The sequence below is a fragment of the Loa loa genome (genome assembly GCF_000183805.2).
Source record: "Loa loa unplaced genomic scaffold supercont3.176, whole genome shotgun sequence".
NCBI lineage: Eukaryota > Metazoa > Nematoda > Chromadorea > Rhabditida > Onchocercidae > Loa > Loa loa.
Window position 1 is genome coordinate 37805 of NW_018108356.1, and position 15888 is coordinate 53692.

Consider the following 15888-nt stretch of genomic DNA (forward strand, 5'->3'; position numbering starts at 1 on the left):
TCGTTAATTATCAAGTTATTATTATTGCTCTAGCAAGTTTCAGGTAGAATTTGCGGTGCCTGAACAGTTCAAAACAGTTTATGATGGAAAGAAGTTAAAGACGACTGTGTCCGACATATGCTGAAAGATGCGAAGTGTATCACTATGGTTGCATTATGTCCTACTTAAGCAGCGAATATTTTTACTTTTTCTCCAGTAATTAAGAAGCAAATCGAAATTTCCACACTTCTAAAATCGAATGGAGATATTTTCCTTTTTTGAAGAAATGTAACTGTAAATTGTATTAGAACGAAATCTATTTAATTTCCTTTCCTAATGATTTTCTTATTGAAATTGTGAATTCCCCTTTAAACATTTTGCTCTATATATTAAAAATGCCTTTTGAAGCATCATGCTGTGTTTTATGCACACTTTTCAATGTATTCTTGTTTTATCTTTTTATTTATTTTTAAATTTAAATCTAAATTATATGTGACGATTCAGTATCTTCACTACCAGTATGCATATGCTTTATTAGTGTGCTCTGTGACGGTTATATTTCATTCTTTTTTTGTTCTGACACAATTTTCCTGGTTGCGCTATAATATTTTTATGTGCCACATATTCTCTTCCAAAGAGTTGCGCTAGTTTCGTTTACTTTTTTTTTTTCTTGGATATGGTCTATCCTACTGAAAACCAAAAGGTTCTCATTTGAAAGATACAAAGAGTTTAGATCATGTTGATACAGATCTTATATTTCCGAAAGGTTTAAAATGTTCAGCGGTAAGGTGAGTTTTTTAAGCCCTTCGGAGGTGCAGTCGGAAATAGAAAAATTTAGGACACGTTTTATTGGTTGTTTATAGCTGGAATGAAAAAAGCCGTCTTCCACTTTTCCATGGTGCATGCATAATTGTTGTTTTAGATTAACGTCCCGCCGATTAGTATCTTTAAAATTCTTCATTCGTCTTATTATTTATATTACTTGTAATTATGTGATATTTTGTAGTTACTTTCTTCTCAGTTTGTTATATTATCAATGAAAGAAAGATGAATAAATGATGGAATGGATTATCATTGTCAACGTGAGAAACTCAATGTATGCATGTACACACGACGAGATTGTCTCCCAGAAACTCCACAATGAACTTATTCTATTTGACGTCCAGTGCCTTCCAGTTTACAGTTTCGTTCAAATCGGAAATATGATTCGGATAACAGTGTATTTGTTAAAAAGGAGTAATTAGCACCAGTGCATATTAATTAAGAATCGAACGCAAAGTCATTAAATATAAAATGAGATGGCATAAGTTGGGCGATGTAAATCGGAGAAGTGCTTTTAAATGGTAAGAGTCAAGTCATAATGATTAACGAGAATAATAATTTTTCTAGGATAAGTTTTTTTTTCTCTTCTTTTTTCTTTTTTTTCGTCTCGTTTTTTTCTCGGATTTCTAGATTTTTTTCTAGATTTTTCTAGAATTTTTATAGATTCTAGGACAAAGGGATTCTGTTCGACATCCTTTGAAGGAGCACAACAAGTTGGCTTAAATTTCTAGGACTGATATGGAAAACATCAAAATTGCAGAAATATAAAAATGCAATCTGTTAATGGAGTTGATTTATCAGATCGTTTATTCAATCTTTGCCTCATCAAAAAAACACACACGTACAAACATTAAAAGGATTTAAACCAATGGTAGTTTACATTCATTATGAAGCTAAAAAGTCGAACATGTAATTTCTAGGTTTTTTCTTACTGATCAATATCCTTTTTTAAGTGAAATCTCTCGATAAGCTAAAGCTTGGCAGCCGTTAATTCCTTTTTCCAAAAATTTCCTAGCACAAATACTAATTAATGCTGTTATTATCACTTTCTATAAATGGAAGATGCCAAACTGAAGAGGAATAGTGTTCGCACTGTGCATGACCTTGACATGTTCGCAGAAGCTCAAGCTGTCGACTTAGCTGTTCCAGCACTCCTAACGGTATGCTCCATATAATATTGTGCAACTGAAATGATAGTGATAAAAAGCTTCAATTGATAACAAGCTGCAGCAGCTATAACTTCACGGAATCATTACTTCCCAACATCTACCACACGAACAAAGTAAATATTCAGGCCTACTTTCGGAAAGCAGCCTAAATTCTCAAACTATTTCTTTTAATTTGTGCAGCAAATTTGGCAATAAAATACTGTTCGGGGATTAAATAATTACTTTTGAGTGATAAAGAAACAAACATCCCGATCAAATTACTTTTTTCCAAAGTTTTAATTCAAACCATTGTTCAAATCAATTTCCTTCTCAAAAACTGCCGAAAATTACTAACCTGATATGGATCAGCGCTAAGATCATAGTAGCTTATAAATTCGGTGATAAACTCGCAGTATAGGAAGTTGTGTGTACTGTTAACTGTTCGCATGCACCAGTATGTGTTGTTGTTGGAATTCTGACAGAAGCAAAACTGGCCGTAACGTTCCGGCCAAAATGGTGGTGTCCTCCAGTGATCTGCACCATGGACGAAACAGTTCATCTGTGGTACTGCACAATTTGCATGCAGTTGACCATGACTCGAGCTTCTGTAATTATTCACATTCTTCAAGCTTCTGCAATTATTCACATTCTACCGAGTATCCCACCTATTCATCGCTGTAGATAAGAAAAAATCCTTCCAATGTCCTGAAATATATCCCATAACGTATTTAAGCATAAAATAATGTAACGATATTTCACGATTCAACAAACTCTACTTGCCCATCTAATGGGCCCTTCCCTGTTGTTAGAATTATTTTTAGTTTCACGACGGAGTGTAATAATTAATCTCTTTGGTTACAGCTTCATTCATTTTGAAGAGTATTACGAAAATATTCGATACTTTGAATTAATCCCTGCATGCAGACTGTTGTGAATATTTTTTCCACTTTTTCGCCACCACAACATATCACCGCGGCTGCTTTCGTTCCTTCAAATATTCTATATTTACATAACTTTCTTTCAAGTACTTTTTACTGCATCAATGATCTGTAAGTTCTATTCGAAAATTAAATCAAAACAACTAAAAACAATTAAGTTCCTGAAGGTCTACCTTGGCAGACGAGCATAAATCCCTCTGCAGATACATCCACTTAAATTACTTGGTGAGGAAAATTCATTTGATATCGATGGTCGTCTTTGTTTCAGAGTTCTCCGCATACTCTTAAAATCAAAATTTTCAAATTTACGAAGTGAAATAAACAAGAAATATGCAGTCTGAATCACAATAGAATACTCGGCATCTCGATGTTAATCATAGCAGAGATTTCGATTTATGATCCTCCATTTAAACAGAATTTCCATTCCGAACTTGTTACTTATTTTTTCATATCAATCTTTTGAAAGGTTGATGGCAGAATGTAACGCAATAAACGTAATAGATAATCGGATTTCAGAGGAATGATATCACCGAATATGCTCAGTCGCATCCTCTACTGATATATGCTTCAAGTTCTAGACATGTGAAGGTAGAGATAAGCACCAAAAAAGTGGTTTTGAATTAATGAACTAATAAAAGTAAACAGGAGCAAACCTTGTAAAGCAGTAATTTTCTTTTAAGGTTTTCGATTCGACCATCAACTTTTGCCTTGTGGATAGACCATAATTTCGAATTCCGAAATACCTTCGGTTTGCAAATGACACTCGTATTGTATCGCACACATAGAGCTGCAAACAAATATAAAGGTTATTCTAAAAATAGCTTGGAATTCAACAACTGTTTCTTTCTGATGTCTGGTCTTTAAACCATAGCATATTATGCATTTGGAATTTTGTAACTCCTACAGCCAATCCTTGCTTTTTCCATTTTTACCGATCGCTTCATGCGTACATCAGCATCATTCCGGTCTTCCCAAACACCTTGGTGCCATTCACCACTTTCCATCACTTCTTTCTGTATTAAAATGAATAAAAAAATATGGTAAAACAGATGGTACCTTGCTAATGCACTGATAATCAAAACAAATTATTGGTGTTTTACATTTAAATGTTTCAAAATAAACAAAGTTATTGTCCACAAACTTATCACACAACATTAAACCTACAAAAACGCATATCATTGAAACGCTAAAAAATTTATAATTTAATTTGTTCGATATTTAGGATAGATAAACTGAACTGGACAGCCATAATAAGAGAGGCAATATTTCTCGTGGGACTTACTTCCCTATCTGGACTAAGAAAGTACCTCTTGTATATATTGAAAGAATTCTTGTTCCCAAAGCTTTCGCAAAGTTTCGTCTAGAAAAACCGTTTCACCTTCATTATCCAGCTGAGTTATAGTTGCTGTCCGTCGGACACTCATCCTTCCTTAAAGGAATACTTTGTTTGAAAAGTTTCTGAGAACAGAAACTGATAAAAAATTATACTCTCAAGAAAATATTTCTAGATAATGTTGTGATTATGTGTAGCGTGACCAATAAAAACATGAAAAGGGAATCAACAGTAAATCAAACGCACCTAAGAAATCTAAGCTATATGTTGAGCTAACCGTGTTTTCTCCTGGATCGTCGATAGCGTCGTTTTAATATAGCTTCCGAGGAACAATCACACTCCTTGATAATATCTACATTTTCCTGACATTTGAAAATTTTCCATTTACCAGAAGCATCATGAATGCATTCCCATTGCTGAAATAACAATTATTTGATCCCGCAGTAACTGTTCTAACATGTTCGCAACGGGGCATAAGTGATGAAGCTCAAACCAACTAACCAAAGCTAATAGTAAAATGAACCTTACAGTTTATTTCCTTTCCCAATTTCGGTGAGTTTAAAAGAGATTACGTTTTACAGGAAATTACATAAAAGACAACTTCGAACAGACTTTCCTTCTAAGATTAATAGTACCTGCCCTTTCTTGCAAGGTTCCCTGAATTCCGATCGAGTACACGCTCTTTGTACACGGATGTCTTTACTCAATCGACCACGCTGTTTCATAAACCGATCACGTATTCGAGTTAATCGCGCCATTTTTCTATACGAGATGGTTAAAGATGGAAAAGTACTGCTCTTCCTCTTCCTTATTTCAGAACTGAGAAAACTACTTAATTACAGATTATATGATCTTACATAGATTAAGAAAATGGGAAAAAACTATAAGCTCATTTAAAACTAATGATATTCAGCAGAGATAAGACATAAGAAAATGAGAAAAGATCACCCCCTTTCGATCAGTACCGTATCTCGCCATTTGAACTCCTTTGTTTTTTCTGCTTCCTTTTTCGTTTTCTTCTTTTGTTTATCTTTAAGAAAAAAAAAGGAGGAAAAATGATCGAAAGAAGGTAATTGAAGAAAGATAACGAGGAAAGCAAGAAATACAACTTTTAGAAAGAACTGTAACGACAGCCACAGGACTTGAAAGTTAGATTTGTTACTTCGAACCCGACCAAAACGACAATTCCTACGCTATCTATTACTGGAAGCCAAAAAATAAGCAATTTCAGCTATATCGTAGATGGTTGGAGTTATTCCAACATTCACTCATCATAATTAGCGAAAGCTGAAAATATTAATCAAATCAAAGTGTAGTTAAAGAAGAAGTGATTACCGTACTGCCGAATAAGTCGTACTAATGAACGTCCATCCATATGACGTGGTATTGTTATTCCAGCTATGTCCAAGATGGTCGGAGCTATATCAACGTTCATTACAGGTTCACGGATCCTAAATACGTTTAAGCTTTGCGCATGCTAATGAATTTAGAACTTCCTATCAGGAGTAACTTACAAACTTGAATGGGTTCTACTTTTATAGCGGTTGTTTCATTATTAACTTATCTATCTTATGAATATGCGACAAAAAACAACAGCAATTTTCAGAGTACATCACTATGTAACGATATGGAATATTTGGTGTTAGTCCCATAAAATATATCGTCCCGACAATAATCACTGTCAGTGTCAAAACCAAAAAAAGTAACTGGATAAAGCAAATTTAAATGTAACTTACGATATATTCTTCGGAAATCCTGGTCCACGAATAAAATATGGCACGCGGATATCAAATTCATAGGGCATATTTTTACCCTTCACCAAGCCAAACTGTCCCAAATGATATCCATGATCACTTGTATAGATGAAAACTGTATTTGATAGATCACCCAGATCGCGTAATTCATTTATCAGCTACAAGTCACTTTTATTATATTTCACAGAACAAAAGTTGAAAAGTAATCGACTGGTCTTGATGATCTAACCGCAAATGTCATAATTCATACGAATTAAATCATGCTCCAAGTCACTAATGTATCATCATCCAGAGAGATTATACAGTTCGTGAACAGACAATCTTGATACTTCTGATATAAAAGTTTGAAATTCTGTTAAGCGATAGTTTTTCTGATCTTATTGTTTTCCTGTGGAAAATAAATGGAAACGAATTTTTCACACTCTTAATACACAAACTATGTTAACATACCGGAATTTTAAAATGAAACATCAACATACCTTTAATGAATAAGGGATTAGAATAATTTATAAAACTAACTCTTTGAATACTACTATCCACACTTTGCAATGTTTGCAACCGTCGTCTATGTAAAACATCGGTAAATATAACATGGACTGGTTCCATACGTCCAGTATGTTGCAAAAGCCACTGTTTATCAGGATTTGGAGCATAATTCCAAGCTTCTGTTCTTAAACTCAGCTATTAACCAAACATAACGACTTTGACAAAGAAATCGTTCCATTGTTGCACACAGTATCCCTGAATTTCTGAATCAAAGTACCTATGTGTTTCAACATCTTGAAACCAAGTAGAATACTGTGGAGCTGGATCTTCCGGACCATGTGGTGCTGGAAATGACATCACAATCATATATGGCTTGAAAAGATCTCTACTATGCAACTCCCTGATAAACGCTATCGTATCGTTAGCAATTAAGTCGGTAAAATAATCCTGAAACAGTACACTAATTCAAGCTCCCTAATTAATGATGGCGACAAAAAAGAAGTTAGGAGTTAATGTTCGGTAACGGAAAGATTCTATATTGAATAGGACTTTTGAAAAAAGCTTATGATGACAGCAATTGAAGTGTCCCGTTAAATGTATCCATTGAAGAGCACAAAACAAGGTTAACAATTACACAGAAAAGCAAAATCCTTCATAAGTAAACCTTTTCATAATCCCAGCCATGTTTGATCTTATCACCATTCACATTTATAGTGTAGTTATAGAACCGGCTATTCCGGAGTAATCCCATCCAGTGGTCCCAGCCAGGCGGAATATATGAACCGGTATACTCATTTAAATATTTGCCAAAATATGCTGTTGTATAGCTTGCTTCATTTTTTAAATACACAGCGAATGTTTTTTTCTCGTAATTATTCCTAAAAAGCATTCCATGTCACATAATTTATGCTAAAATTTACCGAAAAAGCTTGTTTCCCTAATTCACAGTAAATTTGGCCTTCATTTGCTGACCTCCTGGTAACTGTTCCATCTATGGATTGCAGTTTTCCAATTTCCACATGAGTTAAAAAAATCTAACAACCAAAAAATCCTTTCATGTGTAATTTTTTAAGAAATGATGATTTAGTCCTGAATTATTTGATCATTCAGTATAACAGCACCTTCTAATGATGGTTAATCAGATGTTGGAGAGAATAATGAGTGCCGCTAACTTTATGATGATAGTCATTAATGCAATTCATCTGATTAGCTATCGTTTTCTAATTTTCTAACGAACACTTCGAAATTTTCTAAACTACAATTTAGAAGAATACCTCCAGTCATGCCCTGAACAGTTGTGATTATTAGTAAGTACGTGATGATTATGCGCATACATTCCAGTTAATATCGAACTTCGACTTGGGCAACATATAGGTGTTGAAACGAAAGCTGAATTGAATGTTATTCCACGTTCTTTTAGTAGATGTATAGTTTTTGGCATAAACTGGAAACCAAGAATATACACTTGACCTATTCAAGAAATAAATGTTTTGGCAAATCTTATCTAAAAAAGTAATCAGTCCAACAGAAACTTCCCAAAAGACTTTTCTAATGAAATCCAGAACTATTAGCGCCATAAATTCAACTGCCAATTAGTTGATTGTGGGTGAATTCATCACGAAATTGATATGTTGGACATAACATACTTATGATAAGCACAAATAATCAAATAAAGCATAAAAAGACCTGCATGGAGCCTAACTCAATATCCTGATCATCAGTCATGATAAGTATTATGTTTGGTCGAGTCGGTGACCTGAAAATTGATATCTGAATTTCACGGTGCATTTAATTTAGTTCAATTTTGTGAATTGTCTGAGAAATAAATAAAGCATTACGTTCACTTTTGATATTTATATGTAGAGAAGTATTAAATCTGATATTTAGTTGGAGTACAACGTTAAACACAAATATTTACATTATGCATAACAGCAAGTATGTAAATTGACAAAAAGTGCACTAAATTTTAGCACTATTTGATAAAATTTTAAAATGTACCATTCTTAGAAATTAAACTGAAAATAGCAATATCGGAAGAAAAAAAACATTACCATGTCTCAAGCTGTGATGCATACCACAAAAGGTACATTAACGGTACCAAATAGGTGAACCCTGACATAATCATCAGGAATAAAACGAACAATCGACGATCCCAGAAAATGACAGCATACCTGGATGATAATGATTATAATGATCACAGCAGTAAAGTTGAAACAGCAGTTATGTGGATAGTACTGTGTCTTATTCATATTTTACTAAGATAAATTAAACTCAGGAAATTATATCTAGTCTTTCTCTCTAGACAAACTGATTAGGTGAAAATAAAACTTTACATCTCTTTTATCCAATGAAAGAGAAAGAGAGGAGGGGAGGAAAGAAAGAAAGAGGGAGGAAAAAAATGAATAGATACGAAGAAATGAAAAAAGGAAATAGAAATAATTTTTTTTCTAAAACAACAAATCATTCTAGGATGTATAATTTGCTTTATTATCTTCTCTCATATGATATCGGTAGATGATGCAATGTTAACAACAAGAAAAAGAAAACAAAAATGGAAAAAATGAAGAATAAAACGAAAAACAAATCCTCTTAAAAAATGGCTAACAGAACACAACAGTTGTTTAAAGCTGAAAATTTTTTTTAAAGATTAGAAAAGCTGAAAAAAATGTCGGAAAAGACAAAAGAAGCCGACAAAATAAAATACCTTTGAGCTGTTTAACAATCTGAATGTTGTATATATTTATATAGTTTTGCCACATTTCGACATCTGCAATTTATCATGTTTTGATTGATCATAATTCAATCTTTACAATCTTAACAAACGCTCACATTTTGAATTTACACCTTCTGTTGTTATGTATTTTCCATTCTAAAATGCGAAATTTTATATAAACAAAAGAAATTTTAGAAACGTAGAAAAAAAAATCTTTTCGAAATTCTTTAAAAATGTTTGCCATTTCTTTTTGTAGGAAAAAAAATACTTGGAAAGAACTAAGTTTTGGGTAAACGATGAAAATTATCATAAATCTGAAATAACACTATACACATAAGGCTAACACTATACACTATACACATAACTTTATGTAACATTATATGATGTTCACGTAATGATGTACAAAGCCATTCGTGGATAATTTAATATCACGTATCTCTATAATTCAAACATCAGGTACGTTTACATTTTTTACATGAGTTGAAAAATACTTCTTACATCAAAGTGTATCTAATTAATTTATCAAAGTGTATCTAATTAATTTAATTTTTTGTTCACCTGAAATGACAAAGGCGTCCAATGACATGACCTTTTTCGTGCGCGTTAAAATCAAAATAAAAAATTCATAAAGTTTTACTGCAGAAATCATTTAATATTTTTTGATGATTTTGAGAGGTTGATAAAACTATCATCCTTCTGTCATCCTGATAAAACTATCATTCTGATAAAATCATCTTTACTATCATCCTTCTCGTACTACTTTCGCTTCATCTTTGTCTTCTAATTTTCCTCATTTATCATTTGAATGTATGTTGTAAATGAATGAAATTACAATTATGTATCAAATAACGTACGTATAATTCAACTACTATTCAGTATTCACGTAGAATCTTGCAACATCCCTTTAGTATTTCAAAAATACACTTTGAATCATTCGTTACTGTGTGGAAGTACGGAACCTACAATTATACTTAACATTAAACTTTGTAATTTATCCTTGTACTGTATGCATGGCGTCATACACGTAACGTTCTTTCCAAACTCTAATTATAGTAATAATCGTTAATAAATTATATTGAAATGAAATGTAATCATTTCTTATGTAATTTTCAACGTTTACATTTTACATATACTAATTTAATGGAAGGAAAAGAAGCAGTAAGCCTAGTTGATTTACTTTATTTACTCCAGGCTAGTCAAATAATAGCTCAAGACTTTTTCTGAAATTTATAAATTATACGACACATACCATTATTTCATATATAGGTTGACGGCCTATGAAATTTCACTGGACTTTACGAAAATCTGAATGATTCATACTTTCAAAATCATTTATAGTTTCTTTACCATAACTTATCATTAACTAACAACAGTTTGATGAAATGGAAATGTTTCACGTAAATCATTGACGTAGAATTATTTATCATTCACGTAAAATGAATCATCTCATTGTGAACTTAACGAATTCATAATGATAGATTATAGAATTCTTTCTACCTTATTCATTGTTCTATTATTTAAATTTTTTACTTCTAATTTGTCGCATTTATTTTCCACAAATTTGAAAAATGAAAATACTACTCGATCGGCTGATTTCAGAAATATTTCAACCGATAAGATTTATTGGATCATTAGAAATGATAACAAATGATAGATTGCAGAAAAATATTTATATGGAAGAGATTCCATCCCATTATTTTTCTTTATGTTAATTAAAATGAACAATCAGATATAATAGATCAAATTAAAACAACAATTATTTGTTAGAAGAACTTTTTAGAGGAATAGATTGAATTTAATTGATTTTGCTTAACTAATATTTTAATTAGTGAATTTAATTAATTAAAAGATACGTTTTATTATCTGCATTGAATCATTACAATCGTGCAAAATTTCATAGTAACTATTTGTTATTAACAAATTGAATTTAATAGATTTTACTTAACTGATATTTTAATTAATGGATATAATTAATCAATAGATTGAATTTAACTGATTTTTGCTCAATTAATATTTTAATTAATAGATTTGATTAATTAATAGACTTGATAAATTGAAAAATGGATGTATTCACAAATATTTATGCAATATTTAATTATTTGTTTACTCAAAGCATTTGAAAAAATCGATTTCTATTCAAATTCCCTTCTTTTGAATTATTTGCCTTTTCTGGTACGAGATGATTGTCGAGATATTAGTGTTGATGTCTTTTCTCGGCTATTAATTCGATATGTATCTCTGAAAAAAAAAAAAAAAAAAATCAATTTTTCAAGTTATAAGATATTATACTAATCCTTCAAGTTATAAGATACTATACTAATACTAATCCTGATAAATAATAAATCTTTGATCTCTTTATCGATTAAGAATTAATCAGAAATTACATACGATGAGCTAATTCGTTCTCGTTCTAATGTATTGCTTATTTGTTCAATGGATTGATTGGATGAACTTCGACGTGTGACAGAATTATTTCTTCTAAAATAATGAGTCATTTAAAATTAATTCCTACATTTTAATTCTTTAAGCTATTTTAGGAAAATGAAATTATAATTGGAAATGGATATGAAAGATGACAATAAGTGTATATGTATGATATAAGTAGTATTACTATTATTGATAATAAATGCAATGTATGCAAAGGAATGAATTTATTATTTTCAAATTATATAAATATATTTTAATTAATTTAAATTTATCGAAATTATATCTTATCGAATAAATAATGATAATTTTTAATGAAATTGTTAATGAATTTTGGAAATATTTTAAAATAAATAAAAAAAATAATGAGAAAAAGTTTACTTTCTTGATGAACATCTCGCTTTTTGTCGATCATTTCCATTATTCTTATCAATATTTGACCGTTGTGATGATACAGATCGTCTGGAAGAAATATTTAAACGACGTTCTGGTGTTGATGGATGACAGTCATTTTTTGTTGTTCTCATCTTGTTATCACGATTTAACGATGTATTATTTAATCGATGATAATTATTAACTTCGGATCGTATCGCTGTCGCATTAGTTTGTTGTGATCGGATCTTTTGTATCTAAATCTGTTAATATTAATATCAAAAATGCTAAAAAATTTTTAATTTAATTCGAAAAAAATTTAATTTCTCAATTATATTATTATTTATGACGAAGAATTTTTACATTTAAAGTATAATAATTTCAGTATTATTTTTAATTTAATTTTAATATATTTCTAAATTTTACCCATTTTACTATTATAATTAACACCATAATTTACCATTACAATTAATTATCATGATAATTAACATTTGAGCATTAATGAAAATGAGAAATTTGGTGACAACTACATACCTTTACCGGTCCTTTCTTTTCTTGCTGTGTTTTACAAAATGGAATATGTCGTTCAGCGGCTGCTTCATTAAAACTACGTCCACAATATTCACATTTAACATAATCTAAAATGACTTAACGGATGTATTTCCTCTTCCCAAAACTTTTATACTAATTATCTTAATTGGAATCAACAAAACAAACAAAAAAGAAAAAATAAAGATTAAGAAGAAAAATTATGTGATTTGCACAAAAGCTAAACTAACGTATCTTAAATCTACAAAGTAATGATAGTCTTTTTTTTTTATTTAAATTATTAGTATCATTTGTGAAATACATAAATAGTATAAATTATTAACATAGTAAGCTAATAAATTAACGAAAATAACCTGCAATACTCAATTGATTCGTTTTTTTTTGCCTCTCAAAAAAAGATGTTTAAATAAATCTAAAAATAAAAATGAATTTCATCTAATTAAATAATCTTACCATTTTATTTTGAATTAGAATACGACGAAATTTTTTCTTTTTTTAAATTTAAGTGTTATTAATGAAATTATTTTTGTTGTTAATAATGAAATGAAATTAATTTAATCACTTTTAAAGAATTAATTAAAATGACTAGTTTTCTAATTTTTAATTTAAAAATCTTTAATTAATAATCTTCAATTTAATTAATCTTTGATTAATAATTTGAAATCTTTAATTTAATTTTTCATTTCATATTTAGTTAATTTCATATTTAATTAAAAGGCATTGTTTTAATTCTGATTATACTGCGTATCGAATTATTACGCAAATTTGCTATTAAATTGTTAAACAAATTAGAAATTCTTGGAAATTGGAATTAAAAAGAAAAATGAATTTCAAAATTTTCTTTACATAGCCGAAAAACGTGCAAGTAAATTTTAGGGGAATAAATTTCTTGCTAATCTTTTTTGTAATATTTACTGAAACTCAAAGACTTATTTATTCGAAAAAAACAAAACCATATAGGAAAGCTATTGAACTTCTTAATCTCATAAATAATATAAAATATTGTTTGAGGAATGAATGCAAATTATCGGAAATATCAGTTAAATATTAGAAATTAGATTAATTGAAATATCAATCGAATAACTGATAACATTATCAAGTATTTGTGGTAGCGGAAGTTAAAACATCTGTTAATCATTAAATTATTTTATATTATTCTAGAAATTCTCAAGGATACTATTTAATGTTTAAAATATAAGTAGATTAATTCAGTGTTTCAATTAATAAAATATTATTTTTATTTTTTTTCTGCATTATATTTTTTGCAATTAAAATTTTAATTTGACAAAAAAAGATACAATAACCTATTAATGTAATTAAAATAGCTACAGTTATTTCATTTTAATTTATTCGAAATTAAGAATAAGAAAAAGACGAAAAACATCTTGCTATTATGTATTGAATTAATTCTTATATCTAATTTGAATTATACAATTAATCAAAAAATAAATGTTATGAAGTTAAAAGTTTTCTAATCGATATCTGTTAAATGTTTTATTTATAATTTAAGCTTAACCTTTTGGTACTGATGAATGAGACATATCGGTACGACGTGGATAATTAATCTGTTTAGATGATGATACAGCATTAATGAATGTTTCATGATTTTCACGCCAACTTGTTTTAGGCCTTGGAAATATACCACCAAGCTACAATCAATTAATTAATTAACTAAATTAATTGATCCATAACATTCATATAAAATCAACTGTTAAGAAACTAATTTAAAGAAACAATCAAATTTAAGAAAAAAAAAGAAAACTTTGAATTTTATTATATTAAATTTTGACAATCTTTCAAATATACTTTATTTTGATTTAATTTTTTCAAATAATGGAATCCATTCCATTCATCTGAATAGATAATGATACTGACATTGCTTTTAAATACTATCATAAATAAGGTATTTTCAACAACAAAAAAATTGCTTTATCTGTCATCTGTCACCCGCTTTCTTTTTTTTCTTTATCTTCCTATCATTTGATCAGTAATAATGACCAATTGACCAATTTGACCAGAATGATATATTCAATGCTATGATATAATTGTATTCCGGTTATACTGAATATGTATGCATGGTTTAATTAATTAAATTGTTAACCTATTATCGTTTCATGTTAATGTATTTTCTACTTCCTGAACTTTTAAATAATTTGTCCTATAAGTGACTAACTTTATCACGTTCTTTTCGAGCATTTAAAACATTTTCAATCGTAATATCAGATCCGGTTACTCGTTGTTTACCGGAATCAAATACTTTCCGTTTTGCTTTTGCCATTTTTTGACATACTACTTCATGTTTAACCTAAAAAATTTCCTTTAACTAATTAATTATTGAATTTAGTCGCTACAATATTTGAATAATTAATCTGAATCAAATGACAAAGTTACATTTTCTTAACTATACTATTAAAATTGTGATTGTTTTTAAAAAAGCCGCATGAAAGGATTATTTTATATTAATTAGCGCTTACCAGACTATTTTTCACAAAATTTCGTCCACAAATTTCACACGGATATACCTCTTCATTTTCACCTGGTAAATTAACTGAAAATTAAATAACCTTTTATTTATTTAATTTTTTGCCATGTTATATTTAATTTTCCGGTTTGCATAAAAACCGGAATGGCTGAAATGATAAAGTTTAATGAAAAGATTGAAAGTGAAATAATTGTTAAAATAAATTTTTTCATTTTTTCTTTTCAAAAAACACAAATGTTTAATTTTAACTCAATAAATTAATACTTTTTAAAGAAATAAAAAATACTTTTTCTTTCCTCTTTCTCTCACTTTCTCTTTCTTTTTTCGTTTCATTTTAAAGTATCACATAAAACTCTCCTAAAATATTAAATAAAATAAAAGCCAAAGCAAAAGCTAAATAGTTGAAGCAGAAAAAAGTTACGCACGTAAGAATCACGTACGTAAAAGTTACGTAGCAAATGTTTGGAAATATGTTTTAAAAAAAAAAAGAAAATGAATTTACCCATTCTTTGATTTATTATGAAATGCGTTTCCGAATTGATATTTGTGAGAATGAAAAGGCATGAAATAATTTTCTGAAGTTAGATAGAAATGTAAGCGTAACTATGGATAGCAATTGCTATTTTCAATAGGATAAGTATATCGTTGCTAAGTGCATATTGCTATTTATTACTACTATTATCCTATCCTTATCATTATCATTATCAACATTTTTATATCCAAAAAAAAAAATAAAAGTCCATATCAATATTCTTTATTACCATCATCTTATCCATATCATTATCATTATCATCATTTTTATGCCTAAAAAAAAAAAATTAGAAAACCCATATCAATATTCTTTATTACCATTATCTTATCCTTATCACTATCATTACTATCATTTTA

The 15888-nt window shown here is 29.4% G+C and overlaps 5 protein-coding genes across 5 annotated transcripts in view; 1 reads left to right on the plus strand and 4 right to left on the minus strand.

The window, feature by feature from the left end:
• Positions 1–421, plus strand: part of LOAG_18024 (adenylyl cyclase-associated protein) — a 12017-nt gene extending 11596 nt beyond the window's left edge. Inside the window, exon 12 of the mRNA XM_020450694.1 lies at positions 44–421. Coding sequence (XP_020305593.1) covers positions 44–124 — 81 coding nt within the window. The 3' untranslated portion in view covers positions 125–421. The remainder of the gene's footprint in view (positions 1–43) is intronic.
• Positions 422–1824: 1403 nt separating this feature from the next.
• Positions 1825–8579, minus strand: LOAG_07062 (hypothetical protein; the record flags this gene model as incomplete). The annotated part of the gene is made up of 18 exons (XM_003142596.1): positions 1825–1986; positions 2305–2581; positions 2851–2937; positions 3061–3170; positions 3541–3674; positions 3792–3900; positions 4195–4316; positions 4498–4636; positions 4856–4982; positions 5169–5250; positions 5556–5671; positions 5957–6132; positions 6494–6644; positions 6738–6907; positions 7125–7338; positions 7735–7904; positions 8147–8216; positions 8512–8579. 18 exons carry the CDS (start codon positions 8577–8579, stop codon positions 1825–1827), a joined length of 2484 nt encoding a protein of 827 aa, XP_003142644.1.
• A 2750-nt stretch (positions 8580–11329) lies between these two features.
• LOAG_07063 (hypothetical protein) lies at positions 11330–11668 on the minus strand (the record flags this gene model as incomplete). Its single annotated transcript, XM_003142597.1, has 2 exons — positions 11330–11411; positions 11562–11668. The coding sequence occupies 2 exons, from the start codon at positions 11666–11668 to the stop codon at positions 11330–11332; spliced, it is 189 nt and encodes a 62-aa protein (XP_003142645.1).
• A 306-nt stretch (positions 11669–11974) lies between these two features.
• On the minus strand, positions 11975–12974 carry LOAG_18025 (hypothetical protein; the record flags this gene model as incomplete). Its single annotated transcript, XM_020450695.1, has 4 exons — positions 11975–12226; positions 12504–12607; positions 12872–12905; positions 12972–12974. The coding sequence occupies 4 exons, from the start codon at positions 12972–12974 to the stop codon at positions 11975–11977; spliced, it is 393 nt and encodes a 130-aa protein (XP_020305594.1).
• A 1055-nt stretch (positions 12975–14029) lies between these two features.
• Positions 14030–14796, minus strand: LOAG_07064 (hypothetical protein; the record flags this gene model as incomplete). The annotated part of the gene is made up of 2 exons (XM_003142598.1): positions 14030–14167; positions 14692–14796. The coding sequence occupies 2 exons, from the start codon at positions 14794–14796 to the stop codon at positions 14030–14032; spliced, it is 243 nt and encodes an 80-aa protein (XP_003142646.1).
• Between the last annotated feature and the right edge of the window lie 1092 nt (positions 14797–15888).